General features: G+C 36.5%; 1 protein-coding gene across 1 annotated transcript in view; it reads right to left on the bottom strand.

Annotated features, from left to right (window-relative positions):
- Positions 1 to 13,076, bottom strand: part of DCDC1 (doublecortin domain containing 1) — a 394,396-nt gene extending 381,320 nt beyond the window's left edge. Inside the window, 3 exon segments of the mRNA XM_066360544.1 lie at positions 10,488 to 10,650; positions 11,134 to 11,290; positions 12,814 to 13,076. Coding sequence (XP_066216641.1) covers positions 10,488 to 10,650; positions 11,134 to 11,290; positions 12,814 to 13,076 — 583 coding nt within the window.
- Between the last annotated feature and the right edge of the window lie 448 nt (positions 13,077 to 13,524).

Raw genomic sequence — 13,524 nt, 5'->3', positions numbered from 1 at the left:
GCAGGGGATTTTTAATATACTCCCTCCAAATGTCCACTCACTGTTTGCAGGCAAGCAGGCTGCTCTAATGAGGTCCATTCCCTCCCCTCTCACCACCAGCTCCTTGGGATATGGATAGTTCACCATGGTGCCTATTTCATTTGGTTCTTCAATCATCCATTGAACCACATTTTTTGAGTGTCTATTAACTGCCAGGCCCTGCGCTGGAAAATTATCGTGAGTAAGGAAGCTATGGTTTCTTTTCTAAGCAAGCCTATTCTAGAGGAAACAAGAGACATTTATTTTACCAGCAATTACAAATCTGATTATAAAAGAGACATTGAGAATGTAATGGGTGCTTATCCCTACTAGTGGGAGCTTCCATAGGCAGTACTGTAATGGGGAATGAATATGCTATATTACTGATATTAGTCTGACTACCTATAGAATAGGATTATAATAAGAATATACTAATAACGTTTATAAAAGAAGTTATATAAAGCCACCCATATTAAACCTAGTAAATATTAAACCCAGCTTGTCATTCTACTATAACTATGCTTTAATATTGCCAATCTAGTAATCAAAGTTATATATTCTGTAAAAAATCAAAAGTATACAATCAATTCCATGCTTTCAGCTATGGTTGAGTTTTCATTACTTCAACAGTCTGTTCCCCTTCTGGAATAAGGAAGGTTAATGCTGGTGTGAATCACAGACCTCCAGCTGACACACATCAAGAGTTACCATCAGAATGAGAAGAATGAACCCACGGGCCCACTCCTCTCTTTCCCAGCACTCTGAGGCTTTCAGTTTCCATTCTCCAATAAGGTCCAGAGCACCGCAGAAACCCAGCCAGCCATGAAGATAAGGACTTCTTTCCCTCAGGAGAAACTGCACAAGCGTTCTCTCCCTAGGAACTCTTCCCCTCCTGACTTCTCTCCAATCCCCCTATATAAGCTGGCCAAGGTGGCTGAACTGTTAAGATGAAGAAAAAAATCCCCCCATCTTCTTAGCACTTGAATAAACCTCTTTCCTTTTTACCAGCACCCACGTCACAAATATTGTTTTGTGTGTGTGTGTGTTGTGTCAGGCAGCAGAAACTGCAGGTCATTTTTCCAGGTGCCAGTAGGACCAAAAGCAATGCCTACCTGTGCATGAAGTTCCCCTTTGGAGACTTCTTGAATCCCAACCTTGTTGACAGTACTCTAAGCAAAGTCTGTTTTTACACACTGTTGGTCAAATAAGTTTGTAAAATATGATTTTTATGTCTGCTCATTTATAGTTTGCACTGGGGGCTGGGCAGCACCAGGTATATGTGGTCTGTGAAATTGCAAATTATCTTCCTGCTTGGGAAGGGCCATTATTTTACTACTGTTTGCGGAGGAGAGGTTTTCATGCCAGAAAGTTTTGAAAAGAGAAGAAGAAGAGGAAGAGAGAAGCTATGTTTGCAGAGTGAGAGCAGAGAGAATGCAGAGTGCTGAAGAAGAAGCCCGTTTGTGCAGAGAGGAGAAGGTGTGCAGATGGGGAACCAGAGCTGAGGGGCTTTGGGAGCCCTACTGAGACTGGTGAGGCCTTTTATACAAGGAGATACAAGAGAAGATTCTCCTGGTTGTGGAACTGGAGAATATGTCAGGGCTTTGGGAGCCCTGAGTGAGAGGGAAGTGTTTCCCCTGTGTGTTTGCTCATCAGCCGGTGCGAGACTTAATAAAGGAATGAATGGCCCACCGTATTTTGGTTCCACTGTTTCTTTACTGTCAGTCTGAATCCAATGAGAACCTGCATGTGCATGGCCATGACAGTGGCAGCCTCTGGCCATACACACACCCAAATGCCATAGAAGTGGTCAAGGTCAGTGTTGGTCAAATAAGTGTAAATATGATGTATATGTTTGCTTGCTTGTTTGCATTGGGGGCTGGGCAACGCCAGATACAGTGGCCTGTGAGGTTGCAGGTCTCCTTCCTGATTGGGAGGGGCCACTGTCTTGCTGATGTTTACTGGAAGGGAGGTTCTGCCCCACCACCGAGAGGTGCAGGAGATCTCTTTTTTTTTCTCTCCTCCTTGATCTCTTGCCCTCTATGGGGAAAGCAGGTTTTCTGCTTTTCCCTTGGCTTTTCTGGTGGCTTGCCTGTCTTGGGGAGACACCAATAAATAGAATGGCCCACCATTCTCTAACTCCACCGTTTCTTTACCATCTGCCCGAATTTAATGAGAACCTGCATGTGATGGCCATAATGGTGGCAGCGGCCCCTGGCCTTACAGTCACCATATCTCCTCATCCCTCCCCCCCCCCCTTTAAATTTTCCAGCCACACCTACTGGGTTTCAAAGCATTAGGGACCAGATCTATCCCAGTTTTCTGTTCTCAGGCATTTCTCTCTAGAAAGTTAAGGGGCCATCAGATGGGCATGGGATTGGGGGCTACAATCTAGTGAAGTTTTAATGCTTACCAAATCCTTGGAAAATACTTGCCCTAACAGTCATATCCCAGCTGCTCAGGGATTGCCAAGGCCCCTTGATTGTTCAGACACTCAAGCTCCTATAGCACTCAGGACATTATGCTCCATCCATGGTTTAGATTGTATTTTGAAAAATCCACACCTCAAAATATTTGCATGATTTTGTTTATAACTAAACATTGGAAAAGATAAAGCCCTTTCTAACTTGTTTCTGTGTTAGAAGGTCTAGCCCTGGTTGGTTGGCTCAGTGGTAGAGCGTCGGCCTGGCGTGCGGAAGTCCCGGGTTCGATTACCGGCCAGGGCACACAGGAGAAGCGCCCATTTGCTTCTCCACCCCTCCCCCTCTCCTTCCTCTCTGTCTCTCTCTTCCCTTCCTGCAGCCAAGGCTCCATTGGAGCAGATAGCCCGGGCGCTGGGGATGGCTCTATGGCCTCTGCCTCAGGCGCTAGACTGGCTCTGGCCGCAACAGAGCGACGCCCCGGAGGGGCAGAGCATCGCCCCCTGGTGGGCGTGCCGGGTGGATCCCAGTCGGGCGCATGCGGGAGTCTGTCTGACTGCCTCCTCGTTTCCAGCTTCAGAAAAATACAAAAAAAAAAAAAAAAAAGATGGTCTATAAAAATATCATTACGTTTTCTTAGTCTTATTTAAAAAAAAAATGATGCCTCTCACAAATTAAATAAATCTGGGTTTTCCCTGCATTGTAATTTTCTATTTTGCATGTATCAGGGCAAAAAAGAATATTGCTTTCTTCTGACACCAGAATAAAAGCAAACTTGCAACTCCAAATCTATGAGTTTATTAATAATCTTATTTTTAAAAATGCATTTTCTTGTAGTTAGGTAATAAACTTGAAAATACAATAATGCTGTCAAGTAGGTATAGCTAATGACATTAAATATGAACAAGCACATCATTTCATGGGTGCAAGATGAACTTATAAAATATAAATGCTCTGACAGTAAGAAAACATACTGTTATATTCAATTATATCATCTACTCAAAATACAATTGCTTCTATGTTTGGTAAATAGATTAAATCCAGGTCACATTCCTGTGTTCAACTGAGTTTCTAGTCACTCCCTTTTCTCTAAATCTTGTGTTCTTTGTTTCTGCATGTTCTTAAGTGTCATCATTTATTGCTATAGGCGTGATGGCTATATTTAACTAATAATGACAGTGGTTGTCATTAGATTTTAACTCAGTAACACTAGCCTGACATACCATTTAAAGTATGTCTTCAATTTAAATTTGATTAAAATTACAAATGTCCTATCTGTTGTGCCAATCAAAAAGTTGTTACCCTTCCCTTGAACTTTTCTACGAACTTTCTTGAAGTAAGTTATGGCAGCTTAAAGGTAATGCTAGCCTTGGGTCATAAACATATTGTAAAATACAGCTCTTGGAATAGAGCAGAGCAAGGCCATTTGGGGCTCCTTTTTATAAAAGAACTTGATTATGACTTACACCCCACAAAAACATTATCAGGGCATAAAGCACAATACAGTGAGAGTTCAAAGGCTCTGATTCAGATTTGCACACCATGCTCTGCACACAGTGCTTGGCAGCCCTTTCAATTGGGCTGTATGTATTTTAAGATCTCAGATGTACCAAATACCTTTGGCAGTAAAATCAGGTACTTGTGACAACCTGTACGACAAGCTGGTGGAAATGCAATGCTGTAGACACCTATTACATATAGTAGGCTTTTACATTCATCATCATATGTACTTCTCATAGCTACACAACAAGGTGTAGAGTATAAAGCTCTATTTTTGGTTGAGGAAACTGACGTTAGAGAGGTGACGTGAACTGTCCAGCTGCACACTGTAGTTTTCTGCCTTGTCAGTGATGAAGAAAGTAGAGACAAATGATTTTTGTTGTTTTTTTCCTGTACCCCCGTCAGGTATTCCGGGAAAGTAGAAGTGAACACAAAATTCTGATTAACAGCCTTGAGATTCCAGCATTTGGAATCTTAGTTATGCTTATAAAATGCTATTGTCAGTATTCTATTTTGATAAGGGATTTATAGATATTTAATTTTTAAATAACTTATATAGTCTTTTTTTAAAAATACAAGACAATAGCCAGTAATCCTTTAATTGCCTCTATTTTACATGTAAGGACATTAAAGCACTGACCATTCTGTCCAAGAGCCTATAACAAACACTTCTGCAAAATCATCTAACTTCAAGTCTAGTGTTCTTGCCACTAAATAATAATCTATTTCTCATATTTCTCCTAATATATGTCTAAAAATGTCAAAAAACAAATGGTTTGAAAAGCAAAACCCTCTGAAACAATAACTACAAAATCCATAAATGAATTCTCAAGTAAAGTGACAAGCAGGGTAGGCAGACAACAGCCCAAAATTTAATTTAATGGTTACTGCAAATGCTTGCTTCATTTTTAAAACTGTCTCCTTGTTTCCATGACATTACTTGTTCTTATGACAGCATCCTTTTTATTTCCTTTACAACATTCACACTGTCAATAAATACCTGATTTAGTTCTCCATACACTTATTGTCTATTGCTACTTCCACCCCACTAGAAGCTAAGTTCCATGAGACATTAGTCATGTTCACACAGTATCCTTAAGGGTCGGTACAATGTTGGCATGTTCTAGAGACGTAATAAACATTAAGGAAATGATTGAATACATAAATGACCTCCTTTTAACTATTCGTCAGCCTCTTGGACATGGAAGCACAATCTTCTTAGCTCCCAAACACACTTTCAGCTTTAGTCAGGGAGATACTCTGTGTCCATTCTTACCCATGCACCAAACAATCCAAGGTAATGAAGACAATATTTGTATCCCTGCTGAGTTAATAGCCTAGTGAGCAGCGAAATTGATCAGTTCTCTTTGTAGCTGGGACAGAAAGACTTTATGCAAAGTCCTTAGGTCAGATGTAATTCTATGAATAAAAATTTTTGAATTTATAAAATGTTTATGTTGTGCACACATCCTAATGGTGTGTATATTATACATTATCCATCAAGGTCCAGGAACCCATCATAATCAAACACATGAATATGTTAAAAATTTAGATGTTTCTCAATGATTTGACATTTTGACAATATAAGGAGATGCTGGCACATGTGTGTTCCTGACTTTCCTATTAGCTGAGGAGATGTTTTTGGGGGAGGGGGGTCTATCTCTTGCAATTATCTTTAGATCCACATCTGTTATAGTAAGGATACTCTACACACTTATTTACAGATTTAAAACTTTTAGAATCAGGAAATACAAAATATATGCCTATAGTTTTACCTTCATTTATAGAAATAAAAGCATGTGCTATCTGCCTGACCTGTGGTGGCGCAGTGGATAAAGTGTCAACCTGGAAAGCTGAGGTCACTGGTTCAAAACCCCGGGCTTGCCTAGTCAAGGCATATATAGGAGTTGATGCTTCCTGCTCTTTCCCACCCCTTTTCTTCTCTCTCTCAAAAAAAAAGAAAGCCATGTGCTATCTCAGAAGAAAGTAACTGTTTTCTCTATGTAATGTCATTTTCCCTGCTTTTGAATACTATAGATGCAGCTAAGAGGAAGATAAGATGAACTGACAAATAACCTCACCTAATACATATAATATAGTTACTATTCAAACAATATAACAGAGAGTTCAGAAAGCACACTCTTACTCCTGCTGTCTGCCCAAAGTACATAGTAGCCACTTTATAGGTAAGCATCAAGAAGCCCAATATCAGCTTTAACAGGACTAGAGCAGCCATTGCTGTCAGCAGGTCTGTAGCACTGTCTTGAGATCCAGTAGCACAAATAGCAAGGTATGTACAATGTAATATAAATAGTGGGCATTTCTTGAAAATTGTACTTTTAACACAATCATTTACAATCACACATTCAGGAAACATATAATAGAATATAATGCGTGAATCCAGGTTCATTAAACTAATGCATTTTTTTGAAAAACAAAATATGACAGAACGTTTCATTATTGACGCAGATACGAGAAAAAGTGTTATGCTGCTATTTATAATGTGTCTTGTGTGTCAGAGAATTGAAATATTTCCAAATCATCAATAATTAAAATGATGAGAATCCATCATTTCACTGACATTTACTTCTACATGAAAAGATGGCCTCTTTTAAATGTGCTCACACATATTCTTGTCAATCAGAAGCTGTCACAGCAAATTATTTCACTTTGTAGATCACATGACAGCAGAAAATCTCTAGGTTTAAATTTAGATCTTAGGTGTAATATCAAGAACTCTTTTCATGGATTTTTTTTGTGTGTATGTGTGATTACATCTTCACAATACAGTATATAAAAGATGTAAAATCTTATTCATAATACTCAGTTATACTTCTGGTTAACAAAACTCAGGACTTAAATGAATCACTGTAAATGATAAATCTAAAAGCCAAATGGTAGAATAAGGATAGATAGGAAAGAATAAAAATATAAAACTAAAAACATTTCAAAACAATCAAGAGCTCCAAACATTGGAACTTAGACCTAATGAATTAGGTCCAAACAGGATTTTCCCCTCATCTTCCTTAAGACATTTAAGCAACTGCAGGGTGTACCATTGTGCATACTAGGTTTGCATTGCCTAGCAGTTATAAAGGAGCTAAGCTCTTATTTACCCCATGAATCTGATGCAAGAATTCTCACTATGCTACCATTAAGCAGAAGATTCAGGAAAATGAATACCTAAACTACATATCCATAAATCTGAAAACTTTTACATGCCTTTTCAAACAATTCGTTAACTACTTCTTCACAATTCTAGTTGAATCATTAATAAATTTTAGAATCTCCAAATGCCAGAATTATAAGACCTAAGACAGTTGATAATCATCAATGGTATTTATAAAAATATTTCTATTTTTCCCCATATACAATTAATCATTCTGCTTAAGTATTCAACTTCAAAATGCAAGAATTATTGTAATATTATATTTCAACAGAGAATGCTTCATGTCAGTTTTGACCTTGGTCTGACCTCTATATAAAAGCTTTGTGTTTCGAGGTATGTGATGAATAGCTCTCTGGCTTTCTCTTAAATCCAGTGCCACTGGCTGTCAACAGTGGTGCTCAAAAGGGGTAGTAAACTAGTTTAAAAAAATTAGATATGTTCTCTAAATTAGTTAATTCAATACTCTATTGAGGAAAAAAAATAGAGAAGTTTGGTATATGTTTTTCTACCTTAGAAAATCTGGAACTAGTCCTCACTTAGGCAATTTTCACTATCTATATGCTTTCCCAAAGAATAAGAAAATAATGAACTATGGAAATACAACAGCCAAAATATACATAAACTTACTTGGCCTTCATGTGCCGGAAATGAAGTCAGTTTTCCTTTGGAGGACCCATTTGATTTACATCGGTGAATAGTGTTCTCAGTTTTAAAGCTTCATAACTTATTTATCCAGTTTATAGTCTTTATAGACCAGGGCTTCTATCTCTATGCCAGAACTATACATAGAGTAGATACTTAGTAAGTATTTATTGGCTTAAATTTAGATTAAGTTGAGTTAAAAACTGGAGAATAATGATAAAAAAGAAATCAGACTCTGAGCCCTATTTTTCACCTGTCTCTGATATATCCTAGTACTGGCACATGTTATGCTCTCAATAATGTTTGCGGAATGAATAAAAACCAGTATATTGAAATAATGAATGGCCAGTTGCTGACACTAATGCCTATCGGTTGATTGTATGTAAAATATCCTTACTCATTTGGAAAGATAAAACAGTAACACCCAATTCTGCCTACTGTTTTACACCCATTTACCATTAGAATGTTCACTTTTCCAACTTCTGAGAATACCTCCTTACCATAAATTAATCTACCATCTTCAAAGTTATTCATGCATGTTTTATTTTTATGGTACATTCAGGACAAGTTGGCAAATTATTGATTCCTCTATAAGACCCATGCAAGAAAGGTGATTTTAACTTGATTTTTAAAAATGTATGTGACATATATATGACATACATACATGAAATCTCCCTGAAGTCCTTGCAAATGACCTGGATCAAGTTATACATAACATTACCATACATATATGCATACAAATGTGTAATATTTATTTACATTTCTACTCTTAATGTTGTGAGAGAAACCAAATACCAGTCTTTAGGCTTTTCTATGAGCTTAATTTAGATGAGTGGCTTTTTCCCCATTATACTTATCCTAAGTCTTTTTAATGGACTTGTGATATGCTAGTCTGTGTCCAAGCTCACCTACAATTTCTTTTCTCAAAAGACAAGGCACATCTGCCACCTGCTCTACTCCGTGTCCCAGCAACAACTGTCGAGCAGCATAAAGATTGATTATCAGTCAAAAACCATTGCACAACACCAGATTTTGGTGGGTTAAGCTTGCTGATCCAGCAAGAGATGGTGTGAAATTTTCAGGAGTGTGTGCCAACATTTTGGTGCTAAAAGAACAGCAGTGCATGTCACAGTGAAACACAGCCAAAGATTTGCAGACAAAGCAGAGAAGTTTTTGTTCTGGACTTGGCTTTAAAAAGGATAAAAGAGAAATGAAAAGTAGGAGGAAATTAGTTTGTACATATAAAAATCATCCACAGAGCAACATTGTCATTTTAGGCACACACATCCAGGAAGTTTTCTAAGAAGCTTAGCTGTAAATAATTTTTATAAATCTCTTCCACAGTACCACTGTCATACGACAGGCAAGCATTTCTTATTTATAAATATAATCAAGGATCTTAAGAAAACATTCATTATATAAATATTTTTAAAAACCCTCAGAAACATTTACCTACAAAGACTATGCTTATATACAAGCAGATGATTAATGAATACAAAATAAAGGCAGCCATATTTTAAAGTTAAAGCAAAATTTGAAAATTATATGGGTCTACACTATCATCTAGGTAATTTTTACTGAGTATTGTAGCAACAAGTTTCTTTACAAGGACCAGATTACCTTAAACATTCTATTGAATCCAATAAATTATTTTCTTCCTGATGATCAAGCATTATGAAAGAGACAGAAATCTTAGTATTACTTTACATAATAATATTAATAGAGAAAGAATTTTCATTACTTCATCTGTATTGAATTCCAGAATTACTTTTCTTCTACTTGTGCAATTATTGCCTAGACTTGCCTTTGGTTCACCAGCTTTATAGCAGTTGCAGAAAAAAAAAAAGACACTTTTAATAATGTATAAAAAGCATAAGGGAGTAGAGCAGTTAGATACAGTGAGTTTGAATGGCAAAGCTGTGTCATTTAAATGCGATTACCACGTATTGGATTTGATAACAGACTCTGGATATGACATGCTTGGAAAACATTCTTAGAGAGCAGTACTTTCATTTACGTCTTAAAATGTACTCTTTGCCACTAAAGAAAGAAAAAAAAGTTTTTTATTGAGAAAATCTCCACATTTCTGATATGTTAGAAACAATGCACTTATTTAAAAAAGAACTTACCTGCAAATATGTCTAAAATATATACATTTATGTTTATAGTTCATAAAAATTTATATGACTGTAATTTCTATGCTATGTAAATATATATACATTTCAAGGTAGAAGAAGTCAAGCTGTAGCATTTACCTTATGAAAAATTTTATTAGGAAAATTACATGTATATAAGAATTAATGTGTTCATTAGTGGCCACATTTTCCTAATTATGTTAATGCCATCTGAAAAGAAGAACAATGATACTTGAAACTTTCAACTATTTTCTAAGAGAATAAGTATAATGAATTATGTCTGTTGGATGTCACAGAAACTAAACAGCAAATTCAATAATCTCTGATTTAATTTATTATATTTTCACCATTTAACCTCCTGCAGGCTCCCTAATGTCTATTCAGATCTATATTAAATTAAGCACCAATGCTAATGAAGGGCAATAAACGTGGCTGTCAGTGGATTTTTCTTTCATTAACCACATTATCCTCTTACTGAGCTGTAAATGCGTAAACATTAGTTTTGTTAAACCATGCAAAAAAGACAGGATGAAAATCATTTTTTAATTGCATCCCTCAAGCAATTTACTGTACGTGGGGGTAGGACTTTTTTTTTTCCTTTTTTACCTTTAATTTTTTTGAATGGAGCTAAAAAAGGCTCTCCCATTGAAACATAAACATCAGCTTCATGGGGTATATCTTCGGGTTCGAGGGCTTCAGTGCCGTCTGCCAAGAACACGCGTCGTGCAGCCATGTTCAGATGCAGCTCTTCCGTGCACGCCTCCAGCAACTGGGAGAAAGCAAGAGGTAAGAGAGAGTGATTTACAGCCAGGAAAAGAACACATTTCCCTGAAACTAAAGCGGCTAACAATCAAACTAGAAACTTGAGTCAATTGCCAGTTAACTTGAGTAACTCTACCCATAACAGAGTTATTTTCTAGCAGTCGAAAATATAAAAATGAAAGGGAAATTACAGCATTGAAGAATATCTAATGATTGTCTAATTTTAGTCCTCAAATGTGCTGTCAGTTAAATGTTCTTATAACTCTACAAGATACAAAGCCATTGTGTCTGTTTAGATACACTATTTATATATTGATGAGAAAAGAAAGGAATAAAACGCCTTTGAGTTGTACGCATACAAGAGCAATTTATAGATTCGCATTACTAAAAAGAAAAATTTAACCTAATAAATGTCATTTTTCTCATTGTTTATATTATAAAGAGAGTAAGGAAAGAAATGAAGCACTGAAAACTTGTGAACACTAGTTACCAAGGTGATGGTTGGTTCAGTCACTTTGGCCAAGACTGTTCTAGATCCATTTTTGTAAGCTGTTACTCTAATCGCTCTGGGCTGAAGTTTACGTCTTTGAGAAATTCTATGCCAATTCTGGGCTGACCGAAATTTTAAAGAAGAGAACCTTGCAACTCTGAAGAGAGAGAGAAAAAAAGTAAAGATTGGTACATGTTAATTACTAAAAACATTCAAAAAAATATTATCCTGGATATTTTTTAACACATAAACCCTAATGATTATAAGTGTACTTAAAAAAATTTTTTAGAGGATATAATTGTATATAACTACTTAAATATTTAAAAACACTGTACGTTTGCCAAAACTGTTCATGTAAAACACATATCTTAGAATAAATCCTTTGTTATCATTTTACTTATAAAGCATCACAACACTCATTTAAAAAATATTATATCTATAAAGCAAAAAATAGCACTATGATCTTGTAAAATAGTAAATGGCAAAAATTTTCCCTTAAGTCTTCAAAGACTTTTATTTTTAAAAAACATTTCAAATTCAAATAGAGTATAGCTAAATTTTTTATTTTAAAGTTAATTGCAATTGCTTTCATTTCAAATTGTTTGGAGGCAGTAAGAGAAGATTTCTAAATTTTATCTTTTAGTCAAAACCAGTGGGGGTCATTGTTTTCTTGGCAAAAGTGGACATGTAAATTACTCAAATGTCAATTTTTTGAACTTCAGAGTTCTGTAACCAACCCTGTTCATTCTTTTGTGTGTGTGTGTGTGTGTGTGTGTGTGTGTGTGTGTGTGTGTTGACAGAGACAGAGAGAGTCAGAGAGAGGGACAGATAGGGACAGACAGACAGGAAGGGAGAGAGATGAGAAACATCAATTTTTCGTTGCGGCTCCTTAGTTGTTCATTGATTGCTTTCTCATATGTGCCTTGTCTGGGCGGCTACAGCAGACTGAATGACCCCTTGCTCAATCCAGCGACCTTGGGCTCAAGCTGGTGAGCCTTGCTCAAACCAGATGAGCCCATGCTCAAGCTGGTGACCTCGGGGTCTCAAACCTGGGTCCTCCATGTCCCAGTCCGATGCTCTATCCACTGCGTCACCGCCTGGTCAGGCAACTGTGTTCATTCTTAACGCCACAGAAGGCAAAGTAAACATTTTAAAATAAAAACTTTAGGGAAATTAAAATCACAATATATCCACCTATTCAAACATATGAAAATAATTGAGCATTAGTTTCTTGGTTTGATGTTTGTTTTACAAGCATTTTTTTGTATCCACAAGCTTCAAGGTTAAAACTGTCTGATAACAACCTTGATGTGAAAATACACCAAATACTTTTACACTAAGTTCATTGCAATTAATTTTATTTTAGAATATTGGTTAAAAATCAAAAGTATGCATTTCTAATTATCTGAGAAGCAAAGATATTTTATGGTCCTAGACTGATTCTGCTTCAAATATTTTTTTTCAGAGTTTTATATTATCCAGGTTGAAACTTCATGGTTCCAAAAGTGTAATTAACAACATTCTACTCTGATGATTTCAAAGGAAAAAAAAAAAACTTACAAAACCCTAGAGATGTGCTACATTTTAATGTCTGAAACAGTCAACTGAATCATTATAAATTCTGCTCAAAGGAGAAGCTTCAGCAGTTGGTTAGGAAGAACAGAGGACAGCTTTGATTACCTCAGTTGACCCACTGGAGCACTGACAGGTCTGTTTCTCTTGGATGCTGATATAAAACGAGAATTGTTTTTCCTGTTTGATTTGTAGCTCTCTGGGTCTGATATTTCATCGTGGCTATGATCTGATGCTGTTTGATGTGTGGAGCAATCCTAAAGTCCTGACCCTTCTGATATTGCGGCTGAAAGCAAAAGTCTGTTGGTGCCAAACTGAGGCTGCAAATAATCTCCAGGAGTTTTAATAACTGCTTTTGCCTGGGATGACATAAACTCCCTGGAAGAAACAATTCGTGGAAGAATACAGTGAATTGATTTGTAATCACTCATTAACAACTATCACATAATAACTCGTTTTGTGCTATGTGCTAAACAATATACTACAAATAATTCTGTTTAATCTTTAAAATATCCCTGGGGAGTAGGTACTATTCTTATTCCCATTTTCCAGATTTAAGAAATTGTGGCTCAGAGAGGCTAATTAACTTGCCCAAGCTCAAATGATCAGTAAAGCGACGGGGAGAAACTGAACCTACGGCTGTCCTAAGATAAAACCCACATTCACAACCGTGAAGCTTAATTACTTACTTAAACAAGTAAGGTGTGTGACCCTTGAAACAAGTAAGTAAAAATTTAAATTCTTATACTAATTCATTAAAAACTAGCACTCTGCTAAGGATAGGAAATATACAAGTTAAAGAGATGTGGCTCCTACTCT

Source organism: Saccopteryx leptura, chromosome 1, assembly GCF_036850995.1.
Source record: "Saccopteryx leptura isolate mSacLep1 chromosome 1, mSacLep1_pri_phased_curated, whole genome shotgun sequence".
In the NCBI taxonomy this organism is placed as follows: Eukaryota; Metazoa; Chordata; class Mammalia; order Chiroptera; family Emballonuridae; genus Saccopteryx; species Saccopteryx leptura.
This window is presented reverse-complemented; position numbering and strand designations above follow the sequence as displayed.